This window comes from Ictalurus furcatus, chromosome 8 (assembly GCF_023375685.1).
Source record: "Ictalurus furcatus strain D&B chromosome 8, Billie_1.0, whole genome shotgun sequence".
Classification (NCBI taxonomy): Eukaryota; Metazoa; Chordata; class Actinopteri; order Siluriformes; family Ictaluridae; genus Ictalurus; species Ictalurus furcatus.
Genome location: NC_071262.1, coordinates 13,848,649 through 13,867,907, shown reverse-complemented (window position 1 = coordinate 13,867,907; position 19,259 = coordinate 13,848,649). Strand labels below are relative to the sequence as shown.

General features: G+C 44.6%; 1 protein-coding gene across 1 annotated transcript; it reads left to right on the top strand.

The window, feature by feature from the left end:
- Positions 1–11,246: 11,246 nt before the first annotated feature.
- On the top strand, positions 11,247–15,891 carry LOC128611284 (uncharacterized). Its single transcript, XM_053630666.1, has 4 exons — positions 11,247–12,473; positions 12,564–13,328; positions 13,395–15,591; positions 15,698–15,891. The coding sequence occupies exons 1-3, from the start codon at positions 11,247–11,249 to the stop codon at positions 15,459–15,461; spliced, it is 4,059 nt and encodes a 1,352-aa protein (XP_053486641.1). The 3' UTR covers positions 15,462–15,591; positions 15,698–15,891.
- The last annotated feature ends 3,368 nt before the right edge of the window (positions 15,892–19,259 follow it).

The following is a 19,259-nucleotide window of genomic DNA, read 5'->3' as shown; positions in this document are numbered from 1 at the left end:
CAAATTAAAGTTGGAAGATGTTTCAAATATGTAAAAACCTTAGATCTCTTGACAGGATTACCTCTCACGTTCCAACAAATAAATCTTAAAGGCGTGCCTGTCCCAGCCGGAGTGGGACCCCCCCCTCCCCCCCAGCACACCCAAAGTCTCCATAAAACAAAGGGAGACGGCAGTGTTTCCCACCAAGAGTTGTCCACAATGTGAAAACAACTCAAAGAGTAAGCTGAACTAACCAACTAAATTACCTAAACAAAAAAAAATTCCAGTAAGAGAAAAGTCCCCTACTGACTTCAAATCTGATAAATAGTCTGCACACTTTAACAAATATAATGTCCTTACCTTTTAAAGACTTGTAAAAAATAATATAACACAGTGTAGCACGTAAAGATGAGGAAACAACATTAATAAATTGAAATAAACTTTAACCCAGTCAGAGCATCAAAACAGAGAAGCACATTAATACAGAAGTAAATTTAAGAGGAGTGAGTCCACAAAATCTAAACGAAGTAATGCACCGACAATATCTTCAATAAGAATCCGAATTCTGTAGAGCTGGAAGGCCGAGTGCAAAAAAAGAATAAAAGTGAAAAAAACTCCACTATATAGGTGATGCAGTTCACCCCGATATCAAGAGTTTAACGTAGTCTCCTGCTTCCTCCGCTGAAATAAAGTCCTTCTGAACACCGTTATATGTAGTGCGAAGCCGAGCTGGGTGAAGTATTCCATAGCGAGCTCCCTCAATACCACGAAGTTGACGCCGAACCTCGTTAAACGCAGCCTGGGCCCGGGCTGTCTTGGCTGTGTAGTCAGGGAAAATGGAGATGGTCAAATCCCTCGCTTTAATCCGCTGGATCTCTCTCGCACGGCGTAAAATATCAACACAGTCACTGTGATAGTGGAATCTGCACACAATAGCTCGTGGTCGTTCACCAGGCTTGGGCTTGGGCTTGGGCTGAAGGGTCCGGTGGGACCGGTCCAAAACCGGCTCCTTCTCCAGACCAAACGCCTCCTTTAACAAGGCTGCTACAGCAGCAGTTGTACAGGTGTAGGTGCCCTCTGGAACTCCCACTATCCTAACGTTATTGCGTCATGACCTCGACTACAAATCCTCACATTTATTCTCTAATTGAGTTACGGTCGCAGTGAGAGACTCGATAGTAGTCTTCATATGAACTATGTCATCGGTGCAACCGGAGAGAGAGCGTGCCCCATTTCCCCAACAGTACCTTTCAGTGTTGATATGTTAGCATCGGTAGCAACTTTAACACCAGCCTGCTGTGTTTTCACGGCCTGCAGGTCAAGCTGGATAGTAGACAGCGCATCCCTGAACATCTCCTGAAACTCCTTTTTAAAAATATCGGCAATGTCCTTCCTCAGTGAAGCCAGCAACTCAAGCTTGAGTGCGGCAAAGTCAGGGTCACTGCTCGGGGACGCGGATTCAGGGGGAGAAGGGGACTCGCTCACGGCGCGCACACTAGGTCTCAGTCGTGTCCGAATGCTACCATGGGTTTTCGTGTTCTTTCCAGACATCTTAACGTGCCACAACGTTAAAAGTGCAAATAAGGCAATGAAGTAGAATAAGTCAAAATATATTATATGACCAAAAAGTGCTAATTAATTACAATTTTAATCGAAATCAACAGGAGCCTCCAACTTCGCGTCTTACTCCATCGAACACCAGGTATTTCATACATTTTCTACCCCTAGCCATTTCAGGTATGTCATGTGTTCCAGCTCAAGCACACCTGGTGCAACTAATGAAGCCCTTAATTAGTTGCATCATGTGTGCTTGAGACAGCACCTGTTTTGCATATGTGTGCTGTTGTGAGGTATTCTATTCAGGGGGTTGAATAATTTTGAAACTAGAGAAATCATTATAAGTTGCATTTTCAGTTGAATTTGGGAAAACCACTTGAAGCATTCGTTGTGTTGAACAAATTGCTTTTGTTTGATTTGTCCCCTACAAATAGCTGAAAGTCTGTAAAATAAACCTGAATTATATATATATATATATATATATATATATATAAGTGCAGGATTGACTTTGACATGTTTTCCCACAGCACACACACACACACACACACACACACACACACACACATATATATATATATATATATATATATATATATATATATATATATATATATATATATATATACATATATATATATATACACCCACCTGGGTGTCAGGACAGAGAAGAGGTTTATATCTTGAGGGATGGTGGCTCAAGTGAAGCCATGCTAGAAGCTCAAAGGGAATGTGGTGCTGAGTGAGGTTTTGCTCTTTAGAATGTATTTTAGCTGTAGCTACCATTAGCCATTGAGATGTGTATGCCCTAGGGGAAAGCCCCTGTATGTATTCACACAGGAATACATGTTCACAACAGAGGAATCTTTTCTCCTTCATCCACAGCCTATATTTTAGTTAGATAGCTAATGCTGCATGACTAGTTCAATCTCTAAGCTTTTTGCTGTTAATGATCTTACATACTAGGCAAAGTTGTACTGTGGCATAGACTATGCATAGTTACTGCTGGATCTGGCAGTGATAAGGGCTAACCAATTGTTGATAACCAGGGTTGGGAGGGTTACTTTAAAAATGTATTCCTTTACAGTTACAAATTACTTAGTAAAAATGTCATCAGTAATGTAATCCAAGCAATATAATATGAATGTAATGTAATTGATTATTTTTGGATTAATTCAAGGTCACATATGTAAATACAGTCAAAAGAAAAGCAATATGATCTAAAATACTTTTATTTAGAGCTTAAACATGTTCAATGTTTGGATTAGTTTTAATTAAATAAATAAATACATAAATGATCACTGTTGCTGATGCGGGTAACACTACATCACAAAAGCTAGGGTTTAACTCTGCCCATGTTTTACATTTTTCCCTACATTCATTTGAATGTCCATGGAATAAAATAAAATATTAGATGCCAAGAGTTTACCTTCTGCCATCATTTACACATTTGAATGGCAATGTAATATGCAGCAATGTGATAACATGAAATTAAAAATTACATTATATGGCCATGGGCATGGTTTCAACTAAGGACAGCTGTCATTTGCTGATATTTTCAAGCAACTGTTTGATGCCATACACAACAGCGCTTCACCTTCGCACATTTGCTGAGAGTAGGCTAATGGTTGAGAGGCAGGAATTTGGACAATAGTTGCTGCAAGCCTTTTATAATCGACCCATTGGTGCTCGAGAAGGCAGGAATTACAGAGAGGGGTTAAAGCAATGCAAAAATGTGCACACATGTATTAGACCATAAGCACGTCATAATGAAACTAAAGTCGAATCCCAGACATTTTCGAAATCTAGAAATTTAGAAATCCCGGCCAGACGCTTTTTTAAGGTCCGAAAAAGAGGACATGCCTGGGAAAAAGAGGACGTATGGTGACCCTAACAAAAGCATTTCAGATAATAATGTGTTAATTTTATCAAATTAACTTGCACCAGGAGATTGCTCATGTGAATCACGACTGGCAAGAGAGAACCAGAACTAAAATCAAGCAGCTGTCTATATTGTGTTATGTGAAAAGATAAATTTCTGGTGTTTTAAATTAATTTTTTTTAAATCCTGATAGTATTTTTTTTTTTTTGACAAAATGTACCTGTAATCTGATTACCTTGTTTTTTGACGTAACTATAACGGATTACGGTTACCAGTTTTTATCCTGATTACGTAACGCTGTTACATGTACAGTATTCTGTTACTCCTCAAGCTTGTCGTTAGCAAAAGACAAGCCCTTATTGAAAGGACCTACCTGTGACTGTCACGTTAATGTGCATAATAATGTTTATTATTCTCTTCAAGCGCTGTAAAACTATTATTACAGTGGGGGAAATAAGTATTGAATGCGTCAACATTTTTTTCAGTAAATATATTTCCAATGAGGTTATTCACATGAAATTTTCACCAGACATCAGTATTAACTCAAGAAATCTGCAAATATAAAAAATCCACAACATTAAAGTCCATAAATAAAGTTATGTGTAATAAAGTGGGAGGATACAGGAAAAATTTATTGAACACGCTAACTGAAATTTATTTAATAGTTAATGGAGAAGCCTTTGTTTGTAATGACAGCTTCAAGACACTTCCTGTATGAAGAAATTAATCGGCCACAGTATTCAGATGTGATTTTGGCCAATTCTTCTAAACATATTGTCTTTAAATCTTGTTCAATTGGATTCAAGTCAGGTGATTAGGCCATTCTAAAGCCTTGATTTTTGGTTTTCTCTGAAACCAATTGAGAATTTCCTTTGCTGTATGCTTTGGATCGTTGTCCTGCTGGAAGTTCACCCACGTTTCATCTTCATCATCCTGGTGGATTGCAGCAGATTCTTTTCAAGGATCTTCCAGTAAAGGGCCCCATTCATTATTCCTTCAATTATATAGTTTGCCACTACCATGCAATGAAAAACAGCCCCACACCATGATGCTTCCACCTCCAAACTTCACTGTTGGTATAGTATTTTAAGGATGATGTGCAGTGTCATTTCTTCTCCAGACATGGTGCGTAGTATGACAGTCAAAAAGTTCAATTTTGCTCTCGTCTGACCAGAGTACACTCTCCCAGTATTTGATAGGCTTGTCCAAATGAGTTTAAATGAGATCTCCAAACTTTAAATGAGCTTCAACATGCCTTTTCATTAGTAATGGATTCTTGTGGGGTGAGCGTGAGCAGTGGAGTGCATTTCCTATTGTTTTCTCTGTGATGATGGTACCTGTTGCCTCCAAGTGTTTCTGGAGCTCTTTCCAAGTGGTCCTTGGCTCTTGGGCTACTCTTCTGACTGTTCTTCTGACTCCCTGGTCAGAAATCTTGCAAAGAGCTCCTGTGTGTGGCCGGTTGATGACGGGGTGAAGTTGCTTCCACTTGCAGATAATGGCCACAATGGTGCTTACTGGAGGATTCAGAAGTTTTGAAATACGTTTGTATCCAATTCTATTACTATGTTTTGCAACAATAAGGTTGCAATGGTCTTAGGAGAGCTCTTTGCTTTTACCCATCATGAGATGTTTTTTGTGTGACACCTTGGTAACAAAAAGCCTTTTTATATACCATCAATTTACTAACCCAGTTAGAAAATATTTCAGTTTTAAAAATATAAATTTTATTAGTGTTATCTCTTTGGCTTTACGTGCTACACTGTTATATTATTTGTTACAAGTCTTTAAAAGGTAAGGACATTATATTTATTATTGTGAGCAGACTGTTTTTCAGTCTTGGTAATTTTGTTGGTTAGTTCAGCTTACTCTTCGAGTTGTTTTCACATTGTGGACAACGTTCGGTTTCTGTAGGATACACTGCTGTCTCATTTGTTTATGGAGACTTTGGGTGTGTGGGTGTTTGGAGGATTGTGAGAGTAAGCAGAACATGCCAATGCTTTGAAGGATGTAATGTTATTTAATTGCGAATCTATTTTTATTGGATTTAAACCTAACATGGTGAACAAATTATATTATAGAATTCAGGCAATTTTACTGGGGTTATCTCATACAGTGTAGCAAGTAATAATCTGGAAAGACCTTTGTAATATCAGAGTCTAAAACCGGATTTAAAGAGAAGCAAATTAGTAAATGAATCACATGTAAATGAATCATATGTAAATGTATCACATGAAAATGTATCACTTGAATATGAATCACATGAAAATGAATCTCATGAAAATGAATCACATGTAAATGAATCATATGTAAATGAATCACATGAAAATGTATCACTTGAATAATAATCTCATGAATATGAATCTCATGAAAATGAATCACATGTAAATGAATCACATGTAAATAAACCATATGAAAATGAATAAATAAATTAAAGACAGAAAATATTTCAGTACTTATTTCAACTGGTTCCTTGCCTTACCTTAGCATGTTCAATACTTTTTTCCTGTGTCATTCCACGTTATTATACATAACTTTATTTATGGACTTTAGTGTTGTGAATTCTTTATATTTCCAGATTTCTTGAGTTAATACTGATAACTGCTGAACATTTCATGTAAATGCCTCATTGGAAATGTATTTATTGAAAAAAAATTTGACGCGTTCAATACTTATTTCCCCCACTGTACATATTTGAGATTTTCCCAAACAGCTTAACACTGTTCTAAATAGTATGATTGTACAGCTTTAATGTACTTACTATTTAGGAATATTCTTTGGAACACAGCCTAAAAGTCTCACTTGCTGTGCATTATTTGGCACTCACAGCCATAACATGCAACGTGAAGTACAACCCATACCTAATACATTACATAACTTATAGTAGCATTGTAAATGAATAAATAGACTCCAATTTTATCATTGCCTGAAGCACAATGTACATACAATTTATACAATTCACAAAATACATTTTGAATACTACAAAGGATTATTAACAATTATACTACACCACAAATAATGTGTTATCATTTATTAATTGACCGCCTATGCCTATGGTGTAATTTTTTACAAATTTGTGATAAGAAACACCAAGACAGATAACAAATGCATCTTTTCTCCAGCAAATTAACCTTGAGGCATCTACCCATTGGGGTTCAAAAGAATAATTTCAAAGCAGTAAATTATCTGCCAAGCCACACATCTTGCTCTCTGAAGGGTAGTGAATTATTTAGTGTAATCTGGAAATGCATGGTTGTTTATCATATTTTAATGTGATACATCAGAGAGCAATTCCTTCCATGCTCTCTGGGATTTTACATATGGGCACATCCACAATCCGGCAGGATTTATAGCTAAGCAGGAAAAGCGCCATTTGAAATGATGGAGGTCATGAAAAGCACACATGATTATATGCAGACTTTTGCATTTGTTTTAGCTTTGCCTCGGTTAGTGACTTCTGAACAATAGGATTCGACTCTCTATAAGAAACATGGATAATCTACAGAGGATAAGTGATGTCAGTTTAGTGTTGTTTCTAAAACGCATACAGACGCAATTACCTTGTGAAGCTCATATCACGAATGGAAGATTGATTTTGCAGAGGACAGTCAACTCAAACCACTCATCACTTCATCATTGCTGTCTTGGTGTGGTTTGTCAAACATAATCCTTGATTCAAAACCTTGAGTGCATTTCAGTATACCTGTGATGTCTTGATGTCGGTGATTTTTCTAAAGAAAATATTCAGAACAGAGCACAAGCCTGTACCATGACTGAAAGAATCCTACATTGCAACACATTCCATGTTAGAGAGGAGAAAGTTTGTAAAGTAGTATAAAGATAGATCCTGATGGAGCAGGACAATGAATAAATCAAAGCTGTACTTTTAGTTGAAAAATCAACTTTCTAAGAATACTTATTCAGGGTACGGAGAAAGAACAACCTTTTTTCCCCCTCACAGTGCCCTACTTATGATGAACTGCAATTTGAATGGACAAATTACTAATAAGGCTTTAAAATTTATCTGGGAATTTACACATTTACAGGAAAGTCACATGACCTTGAGTCACACATGACATTTACATATGGTTTTTCATATGTAGTGCAAGTACAGTGGTTTTGGATTTTATTTATTTATTTATTTATTTATTTTTATCTGCAAACAATTCTGAAAACGGTCGCACGATGGCTTACTGGTTAGCACGTTCACCTCACACCTCCAGGGTTGGGGGTTCGATTCCCACCGTGGCCCTGTGTGTGCGCGGAGTTTGCATGTTCTCCCCATGCTGCGGGGGTTTCCTCTGGGTACTCTGGTTTCCTCCCCCTGTCCAAAGACATGCATGGAAGGCTGATTGGCATGTCTAAAGTGTCCGTAGTGTATGAATGGGTGTGTGAATGGGTGGTCAGTTGTGCCCTGCGATGGATTGGCACCCTGTCTAGGGTGTACCCCGCCTTGTGCCCCATGCTCCCTGGGATAGGCTCTGGGTTCCCCGCGACCCTGAAAAGGATAAGCAGTGTAGAAGATGGATGGATATATGGACAACTCTGAAAACTTTTTTCACATTGTCATTATAAAATATTATGTGTATATTAATTACAAAAAAAAAAAAAAAATCAACATAATCCGTTTTAGATTACGGAAAATGTGCAAAAACTGAAGAGGTCTGAATACATTCTGAACCGACAGTATTTTTATTTTCACTTTTTTTGCATGATTCATTTATTTTCACTTGTGAATTTTACACATGATTAAATTAGTTTTCACTTGTCATTTTTCAGATGTGAATTTCTCACATGAATAATTATTTTTCACATCACATATTGTTTACATGATGTGTTTACTTGAGTTCACTCATACAGTTTCAGGGCATAACATGGTGAAGTCCCCCTTCAAATGAAATATATGTGTTTTTTATATACAGTAAGGGGCATTACCACAGTTCAGTACCTCTGGTTAAGATCATTCAGGCAAAAACTGCATATACATTCTGCAGTATCCAAAACACTACTGTTTCTCATGCAAATCTACATAGATATATGTTTCTTTTCTTTTCTTTTTTAGATATATTCTCGCTGTAGCACAATGATATAATTATGGAGTGTTCACCATTTACTCCTCTCTCTCTCTCTCTCTCTCTCTCTCTCTCTCACTCTCTCTCTCTTTCTTCTCTCTCTCACACAGAGAGAATGTTCCTGATAAAGTTGCAGAATGAACTTTGACTTTCTTCTTTGTAAGGAAAGTGATGGTGCTCTTAGCAGGAGGACATGCTGGAGAGATATTTAGTGCCATTTGGTCATGGAAAAAAATCCTCCCCTCAAGTCCGCAGCCCTTTTCCAATTACTCCTCTTCACACACTAGAAATCTCGACTGTCACTCAGGGTGACTGGGTTCTGACTGTAATCCCCCTGTCCAGTTTTTCCTTGGCCTGATTTTATTAGCCAATTAAACTGTAGTTTCCTAGCCTTTAAGACCACAGCTACTTATTTATATTTTTAGCCAGTTTCCATTCCATTTTTTATAAACATAATAATAGTGTTAACTGAAACACAAACCTGAATAAAGTAGTCATATCAATGCAGGTTCTCCCGTCATAGTGGAAGCAAATGCAGTCTTTTGAAATGTTTTCATAGAGTCCATAATCATTATCATAAGCATAGTTAATATATGTAAAATAGTTATTATAATAAAGATACTCAAGGGTACCTATCAACATACCAGGAATCATGGAACTAAAAAATAAAATGTAAAAAAAATCTGAATTGCATTGTAACTCATAAACATAGGGGAAAGATCAGTGATGCCTGGTCATGATAATGAATGGGATGGCTTAAAAAAATGTTACTACCTATCAGAACTCATTGTTACAATTATTATAATTATTTTTTTGAGCGTTATAGCACAGGGCCTCATCAACTATTATAACTGCACTCTGTTGTCCCTCCGTGTAATTTTTACATTGAAGAGACAATGTTTGCTTCATTTATTTACTTTTTGTTCCTCCAAAAGCATTTTGAAAACTCAGTGATCAAGAAAATAATCCACCTCATCCATGTTTATTATACCTGCTATTGCATTTCATGCTCACATTTTCAGTTGCTGCTGATGACTTGTTGTGGATGCGTCAGCCAAGCAGGTTGAAATAAATTAGTCCCAGTAGACGCAAAAATCTAGGGGACATTTCAACAAACGTGTAATCACTTGACATGACTGTCAGTGCTATGCTGCATGAATGTACAAATTGGGCTAGAAATGATCATCCCAGCTTCTACTTTATACTATTCCATCTCTTTTTACTTATGGTTGTTTCATGGTGCTATTGTTCTTGTTTCCGTAAATACATGTAAAGTCAAGTGAACTCATTGTTATTTTCATCAACCTATTTTGAGATAACTTGCTTTGTGGCATGCTGGAAGTAGCCATTATGAGATGTGTAAGTTTTGGCCAAGTTGTGATCTGCATCAATACACCGATAGGCTGTGGAATTCCAACAATGCTTGAGTGGAATTAAGGGTGGCAAGAAAACATTCCCCACACTATTACCATAAGGCAAATTGAGTCCAGGGATAATGTTATTGATGTCAAACTACTAGCTTTATCTCACAGCAGGTGACATTTCATTTTCAAATCCAGTTTAATTGAGCATGTGCCCACTGTAGCTTTAAATTATTGCATTTGACTGACAGGACTGGAATCTGATGCGATCTGCTGTTGTAACACATCCACCTCAAAATTTGATGTGTTGTGTGTCCTGAGATGCTTTTCTGCTCACCATGTTTGTAAAGAGGGATTATTTGAGTTACAGTAGCCTTCCTGTCAGCTCAAACTAGTCTGTCCATTCTCCTCTGATCTCTCTCATCAACAAGGCCTTTAACCCACATAACTATACTGCTCACAGTATGATTTTTTTTTTGCATCTTTCTGTACAAATGCTAGAGACTATGTGTCTGAAAATCCTAGTAGCTCAGCAGTGCTCAGTAGTGAAGTTATGCATTTTCTGATAACTGTGAATATGTATTTGCCCTCATCCTGATTTCTACTGTTTTGATCTATATTGCATACTAAATTGTTTCATATATATATTGTCGCGACGGGCAGAGAGCCGGCGCACACAAGAAGGAAATCACTCCTTCTCCAACTGCCGCACCGGCACGACGTGGGCAGCTTCGTGCCGAACATTCCGCCAGCTGGAAGGACAGGCGGGACTGAAGCGACAACGGCCAGCGATTGGCGGACCCAACGGAGAAACTCCACCACTCAGGCAACGGCGGAGGAGGATAAAAGGGCGCGCTTCCGGCCGTACGGGAGAAGAGAATACCGTAGCGACAAGACGGACTCCGTGCGTAATTTCCAGCGACATAGCGACTCGCAATCACCGAGCACGACGGTAACCTCACGCCCCATGCTAATCTCTCTCTCTCTCTCTCTCTCTCTCTCTCTCTCTCCCCACAAAAGGTGCAAGCGCGGACGAGATCGCCGGGTGGTGAGAGTCCCACCTACGGAGGACGCCGGCCCGGGAAAACCCTCGCCCCCATCTCGGGACTCCTGCCTCCGCCACGAGTAGGCTACACCGGCAGTCACGCCTCCACAAGCCCCGCACTCATCCCCTCACAACCCACTCACTTCACCCTTGCACCAATAAACCACCGTTTGTGAACGTTCTTCTGCCTCCTGTGGGTCTGTACGCCGCCCTTCCCCGGGCTAATTCCTCACACTGGTGGAGGATGCAGGCATAGCACAGACTCGCCTACCACAAACAAACAAAAAAAAAAAAAAAAAAAAAAAAACCGAGAGAGAGAGAAAAAAAACAAAAACAACCCCCCCCCCACACACAAAATGGACCACACCCTGCAACACCTGCTGGAGACAAGCCTCCAGCAGCACGCTGTGACGCAGCAGCTCGCCGAGAGCCTTCAGGTCGCCACACGGACACTGATCGCCATGAGGACTGAGACCCCCGCCGCCTCCGTGCCTCTCCCCGACGCAAGTAGCGAGACCCGCCGCCTACTACCCCCCCTCGGCCCCGAAGAGGACCTCGAGGCGTACTTCGAAGCCTTTAAGAGTATCGCCCGCCGAGAGGGGTGGGACCGTGATGACTGGCCACGCGCCCTTGGTCCACTGCTCACTGGAGAGGCCCGAACAGCCTACTATGCCCTCGAGCTGGAGGAGGCCGCGGACTACCTGGCGATGAAGGAGGGAGTCCTGGCATGGTGTGGCCGAACCCCTGGCCAGGCTGCTACTGAATTCCATCGCTGGGTTTATCGACCAGGGGCCCGACCACGTTGCCAGATGAACGCCCTCATCCGGACCACCAAACGATGGCTCCGGCCGGATCGGCATACCGCCTCAGAGGTGGCGGAGAAGGTGGCGGTCGACCGTTTCCTGAGGGCGCTACCCCGGGCAGAGAGACAGGCCGTGGGGGCACACGCCCCAACTACGCCCCAGGAACTCCTAACTGTCCTGGAGCGAGCCTTGGCCACCCTGGAGCTCGACCCCGGGGAGCAGCAGCACCTCGATCGGCCCCCCGGTGCCCCGGGCCCCCGGTCCGACCGCCAGACCCGGCCCCGCACCTGGAGGAACCCCCAGAGGGCGCCCACTTGTGAACACCCCCGAGACGAGCCCATGCCTACAGAGCCGGAGAGGGAAGCCGCCCGGCTGCTTACAAAACCATGGCTGGCAGGCTGCGCCCTCCATCAGCAGCAACCGCCGGAGGCGCCCTCCTTGACGGTGTGGGTCGAAGGGAGACCGGTAACCGCCCTGCTGGACACCGGGAGCACGGTGACCCTCGCCCGGCCCTCCATCCTGCCTGAGGAGCGCCGCCCAAGGGGGACGCTCACCGTGACCTGCGTCCATGGGGACACCCGGGAAGTCCCCTCAGCCGAGGTCCAGATCCAGGGCGAAGCCGGCAATCCGGGGCGAAGCCGGCACCTGGCCCCTCCAGGTCGGAATCATCCCCGAACTCCCCGTGCCTCTCCTCCTGGAACGAGACTGGCCAGGATTCCTGGTGGTACCGAGAGCCGAGCCCCGGAGATTGCGGCGACGTACGAAGGGGACCCCGGCCCGGCCGGCCTACCTGGCCCAGGACGATGGAGAGGCCACCACAGAAGGTAAGACCCCCAAGCTACTAACCCTCTGTCGTCTGTCCTTCCCCAGGTGAACCGAGAGGGGAAGTTCGGCCGGGAGCAGAAGGAGGACGACCGGCTGAAGCACTGCTGGGCTCAGGTGCGGGTGATAGAGGGGGTCGACCAGAGTCCAGACCCGAGGCTCCCCACATCGTACTTCCTCGTCCGAGGGGGGCTCCTCTACCAACGGGCCTGCCGCCGCGCGGAGCAGGTGGACCTACTGGTGGTGCCCCGACCCAAGACGGCCGTCTTATTACACCTTGCCCACACCCATCCGCTCGGCGACCACCTGGGGGCCCGAAATACCCTGGAGAAGCTGCGGGACCACTTCGTGTGGCGCGGGATGGACGCGGAGGTCCGGGCCTTTTGCCAACAGTGCCCGCAGTGCCAGCGCACGGCCCCGCGGAGGCCCCCGCCGGCGCCCCTGATCCCCTTGCCCATTATCGGCGTCCCGTTTGAACGAGTGGGCATGGATCTCGTGGGGCCCCTACCCAAGTCTGCCCGGGGCCATGAATACATCCTGGTCCTCGTCGACTACGCCACGCGGTACCCCGAGGCGGTGCCGCTCCGCAAGGCCACCTCGCAAAACATCGCCAGGGAGCTGGTACTCCTCTTCAGTCGAGTGGGGATCCCCAAGGACGTTCTGACCGACCAAGGTACACCTTTTGTCTCGAAGCTAATGGCGGATTTGTGTCGTCTGTTGCAAGTGAAGCACCTCCGGACATCGGTCTACCACCCCCAAACCGACGGGCTGGTCGAGAGGTTCAATCAGACCCTCAAGCGGATGCTGCGCCGGGTGGTGGACGAGGAGGGGAGGAACTGGGACCTCCTCCTCCCCTACGTACTTTTCGCCGTTCGGGAGTGCCCCCAGGCGTCCACGGGCTTCACGCCCTTCGAGCTCCTGTTCGGGCGGCGCCCGCGGGGATTGTTGGACGTGGCCCACGAAGCCTGGGAGGAGCAACCATCCCCCTTCCGCTCCATCGTCGAGTACGTGCAGGACATGCAAGCAAGGATTGACAGGGTGGGCCCCATCGTCCAGGAGCACATGCACGCGGCGCAGGAGGAGCAGAAGAAGGTATACAACTGCCCCGCACAGCCCCGGGAATTCCAGCCGGGGGACCGGGTCCTCCTGTTAGTGCCCAGCAGCGCCTGCAAGTTCCTCGCCCGGTGGCAAGGTCCATATACCGTCCTCGAGCGCCGGGGCCCGGTCAACTACCGCCTGCAGCAGCCCGGTAAGCGGGCGGACGAGAAGCTATACCATGTAAACCTGCTGAAAAAGTGGGTGGAACCAGCCCCGGTGGTGTCGGCGTTCGCAGCTCAGGACTCGGACCGGGGCAAGGCTACCTTGGTCGGCTTAGGGGAGGGCCTCACCCCCGCCCAAAGGCAGGAGCTTACCGAGCTGATCGACCAGTTCGCAGATGTGTTTTCGGCTACCCCGGGGATGACCCAGCTGGTCCAGCATGAAATCAAGACTCCTCCCGGTGTAGTGGTGAGACAAAGGCCCTACCGTGTCCCCGAGGCTCGGCGCCAGGCCATCGAGGAGGAAGTCAGTCGCATGCTGCGGGACCACGTCATCGAGGAGTCCAGCAGCCCCTGGTCCAGCCCCATCGTCGTCGTGCCGAAGCCGGATGGGAGCATGAGGCTATGCAACAACTTCCGGAGGCTGAACCAGGTGTCAGAGTTCGACAGCTACCCCCTCCCCAGAGTGGACGACCTGGTCGAGAGGCTGGGGAGAGCCCGATTCATATCGACCCTGGACCTCACCAAAGGCTACTGGCAAGTGGCGCTCGCACCGGAGGCAAGGCCCAAGACGGCCTTTAGCACGGCCACCGGCCACTGGCAGTATCGGGTTCTCCCCTTTGGGCTGCACGGGGCGCCCGCCACGTTCCAGCGGCTAATGGACATCCTCCTGCGGCCCCACCGGCAGTTTGCAGCGGCCTACCTGGATGACGTGGTCATCCACTCCTCCACCTGGGCCGACCACCTGTTCCACCTCAGGGAGGTCCTGAAAGCACACCGGGGGGCCGGCCTGACCGCCAACCCAAAGAAGTGCCATCTAGGGCTGACGGAAGCCCAGTACCTGGGATACCGCATCGGACGGGGAATGCTGAAGCCCCAACTAAAGAAGATCGAGGCGGTGAAGGGCTACCCGCGTCCGACATCGAAAAAGCAGGTACGTGCCTTCTTGGGATTGGCGGGCTACTACCGCAGGTTCGTGCCTAATTTTTCTGCTGTAGCCTCTCCCCTCTCAGACCTTACAAAGAAGGGCCAGCCAGACCAGGTCAGGTGGACAGCCGACGCAGAAAGGGCCTTCCAGGCCCTAAAAGGGGCCCTCACCAGCGCGCCGGTGCTCCGCAACCCGGACTTTGACCTCCCGTTCACCGTGCATACTGATGCATCCGAGACCGGGCTGGGCGCCGTCCTCTCCCAGACCTTCGACGGGGAAGAACACCCGGTCCTCTACATCAGCCGGAAGCTGTCCCCGGCCGAGAGGAAGTATGCGGCGGTCGAGCGGGAGGCACTGGCGATAAAATGGGCCATCGAGGAGCTGAGATACTACCTGGCAGGCAGGCACTTCGTCCTCATAACGGACCACGCCCCCCTGCAGTGGATGGCCAAGGCGAAGGACACCAACGCCCGGGTAACCCGCTGGTTCCTCGCCTTACAAGACTTCTCCTTCCAGGTTAAGCACCGGGCGGGGGCCCAGCATGGTAATGCGGATGGGCTCTCACGACGAGACACCCTCTGGGCCCACCACCGAGCGGCAGTAGGCTCGGAGCTGAGGGGGGGTACTGTCGCGACGGGCAGAGAGCCGGCGCACACAAGAAGGAAATCGCTCCTTCTCCAACTGCCGCACTTGCACGACGTGGGCAGCTTCGTGCCAAACATTCCACCAGCCGGAAGGACCGCCGCGGCGGGGCGGGACTGACGCGACACCGGCCAGCGATTGGCGGACCCAACGGAGAAACTCCACCACTCAGGCGACGGCGGAGGAGGATAAAAGGGCGCGCTTCCGGCCGTACGGGAGAAGAGAATACCGTAGCGACAAGACGGACTCCGTGCGTAATTTCCAGCGACATAGCGACTCGCAATCACCGAGCACGACGGTAACCTCACGCCCCACGCTAATCTCTCTCTCTCTCTCTCTCTCTCTCCCCACAAAAGGTGCAAGCGCGGACGAGATCGCCGGGTGGTGAGAGTCCCACCTACGGAGGACGCCGGCCCGGGAAAACCCTCGCCCCCGTCTCGGGAATCCCGCCTCCGCCACGAGTAGGCTACACCAGCAGTCACGCCTCCACAAGCCCCGCACTCATCCCCTCACAACCCACTCACTTCACCCTTGCACCAATAAACCACCGTTTGTGAACGTTCTTCTGCCTGCTGTGGGTCTGTACGCCGCCCTTCCCCGGGCTAATTCCTCACTATATATATATATATATATATATATATATATATATGTGTGTGTGTGTGTGTGTGTGTGTGTGTGTGTGTGTGTGCTGTGGGAAAACATGTCAAAGTCAATCCAGCACTTGCATTCCTAATAAAACTTTTCTAGTTAACCCAAAATCACAGGTTTCACTTCAGCCATGTAATTATCTAAGGTTACGTTTCCAAGTTTGACCCTTTCAAGATGCAAGATTGCCCATAGATCTTTGGAATAGTGGGCTTGAAATCTTCCACTCATTACATTTTTCCAGCTGAGCTCAGATGGTTTAGTGGTTGAATAGCTTATTAGTGTTAACTCTCAGTGAATGAAGCTACCTGTTATGTTTTAAATAGTCTGTACACAGTATCATTTAGTTGGTCATTTAGCAATTTTATTAGACATCAGTTCAGACTTAGGGCTGAATTCTGTAAGATTTCAGACAAAATGCTATGTGTTTTGTTTTGTTTTTTTTTTTTTTTTATTAAATGACCGATAATATCACATTTAGTCAGCCACAACAAGAATCACATGCTTTTGACAGTTCAGCTCTGCTGTGCTTAGTAGTTCTAGACACAACCTGCCAGGAAGCTTTAATAACATGCCCTGCTCAAGCCAGCAGATGAAGGTAATATAATGGTTATATAAATCATAACCATTCCAGCTATATTTTGCTGATCAGACAGTCCACTGCCTGCTTCTATAACTGGAGATTTGTAAAGCAGCGGATCCTCTTGTGCTACCATAACACTAAGCATTAGTACACATACAATAGGTTCCTCTTTAGGTAGGAGTAAGTGTCTCCTTCAGAATACTAAATCATTTGAAGTTGATGCGTATGTTTATCATTCTTCTCCATGGCGGGGTTCAAGCAGAATTATTGAGGGCAAGTGAAGGGCAGAGCAGCATGTATGCAGTGGGAACTTGTCATGTTTTCATTATGTTGACAGATGATGTATTGTATACGGAATTGTCCAGTAATACAAAGCAAATCACCTGCATTATTAGATTATGGGACACATTCTGTTTCAGATATTGAAGTAGTATAAAACATCTGTGTCACAGAGAAATAGCCACATGGCCACCTGAGATTGGATTCGTCACACGAGTAACAATCGTTCTGAACTTTAGCTCATGGATCATATAGAGTGGACAGATAATATCTTGATGCTTTATTTCCCCTGAGAAATGTCTCATTGATGATTTCAAAATACATTTACACCTGACCTTTGGATCAAAGAAATGATTTAATCAGCATATCCAAAATATGTATGAAACTTTAGAACATTTGACTGTTCTAAATGGTGCTATGTTCTTCAAATGTCTCCTTCCATGCTGAAAACATTGAGACAGCTAATGAAAATTTTTTCAGGAAGTTCTCAGGAAATGTGGTAATTTCTTTTCTTTTTTTTTTCAGAAGAGACATCTTGTCGATTATAATCCTCGCAGACATGACGGCAGCACTTCCTGTAGGAAGAAAGGTCAATAGCTGAGCATAATGAGTAATTGAGTCGAGGTAACACAGCTCCCACTTTGTTCTAATCAAGTACCAAATGTGATTTATTTCCATATCATTTTCATTCTAAATCTAGCAGGGTGAGGGGGACAGAGGGGACTATAAAAGTATTGCTGTTCATGTCAGACAATTGAGGAATATTAAGTTTTAATGGGGGTGACAATAGGTGACCTATGTATATCTCATTATGTCCATATGAAACGATTTAGGGGTATGTATGAGCTCAGTTTGATCCAATATAAAATGTACTGTTTGGCAGTGGATAATGACTGGCAACTTGTAGCTATAGACCATGTTTGTGAAACTAGATAACGTCATAAGAATGGCAAATTAAAGAGAAAAAATAACATACATTTTCTTTGTAATATGCTTCAATACACCTTGTAGATTTTGCAAGCTTCTGGAATGGTACTGGATGTATGAACACAATTCTTCCAAAGGATATTCATATGTTGATGATAGTTTTGAAGAACGTTGTCTTACATGTTGCTCTAAAATCTCCAATAATTGTTCAATTGGGTTGAGATCTGTTGACTCTGAAGGCCATAGCAAAGGATGTACAAAGTTTTCTTATTTAAACCTGTCTAAGGGAACATTGCCATCCTGGAACAGACCACTCCCATTCAGACAGAGCTGTTTCATCATATGATAAAGGCGATAAGAATAACTTTGTATTGATTTGCAAGGACTCTTGTAAATAAGGGGGCGTATTTTGCAGTTTGATTACTGTCTTAAACCTGTTATGCTTATTGCATATAAGTGCTGTTTTAAAGCATCATTGTTAATGATTAGGCTATGACAAACATACTGTATATTATATTTATTTAATCAAGTTGTTATGACATGATACTTCAAGACAAGTGTTTTTGCTGCAGCAGTTTGATTGCACACACACCAGAAAACAGGAGAATGAAAACTGACAATGGGCCAATTCCATAAAAGTATGAATGAACATGAACAAGAGAATATGCCAGTCAGCTTGCACCTAGCCAAATACAGTAATTCTGCTCAACACAAAGTTAGGCCGTGGTTGGATGCACTCTGAATTACACACACCATCAATGCTCCTGTTTTGTTGGGAAAAATATTTGGATAGGTGAGGTCATATTAAACATTGTTTTCAACACTATTGTGTGCTGACACAGTCTCTGTTTGCAAGGTTTTGCATTCTCTTAATATCCACCAGCACCTGCTAATGTATGGATGCAGGTTCAAGCTTTTAAACAGCTTCTGGTTCAGCAAAAAGGACATTGTGGTGTACTCTGTCATGTATTTCAGGGGGGAAAAAAGCAAGTGAATACTGCACTCCATTTCCAAGTTGTTTTAACATGAGGAGAATCCTTATGTATTAGGGCTGTAACACAATAACACTATCTGTATCTGTTTAGTGGTGCATCGAAATATGCAGATCTGTATTCTGAATTAAACCCAAATTGGTGTGGCCTAAGCTGCAGTTTTTTTTTTTTGTTTGTTTGTTTTGACCCTGGAAAGATTGGAAAACACTGGTTAAACCCAGATGTAAGAATACCAGCACTGTCAGCATATTCTGTAAATTCTGTAAATTCCTTAACCTCAACTACACCACTCAAACTCATAATTGGTCTCAAGTAGAGATGTGCACATGGCTGTATCTTGTTTTGCTTTGTTTGGTTTTTTAATCCTGCTAGCATAGCTATTTTCTTTATTTGGATCTGTCCATGATATTTTCTAACACATTTATTTTTTCATTTGTTTGTTTCTGTTCCCCAAAAATACGAACAAACTAGTAGCCTAATTAAAACCAATGC

Excerpts from the sequence above, each read along its gene's own strand:
- LOC128611284 (XM_053630666.1), top strand. The coding sequence starts at position 11,247 with ATGGACCACACCCTGCAACACCTGCTGGAGACAAGCCTCCAGCAGCAC. Across the intron at positions 12,474-12,563 it reads ACGAAGGGGACCCCGGCCCG|GTGAACCGAGAGGGGAAGTT; the intron begins GCCGGCCTACCT and ends GTCCTTCCCCAG. Across the intron at positions 13,329-13,394 it reads TCAAGCGGATGCTGCGCCGG|TGCCCCCAGGCGTCCACGGG; the intron begins GTGGTGGACGAG and ends GCCGTTCGGGAG.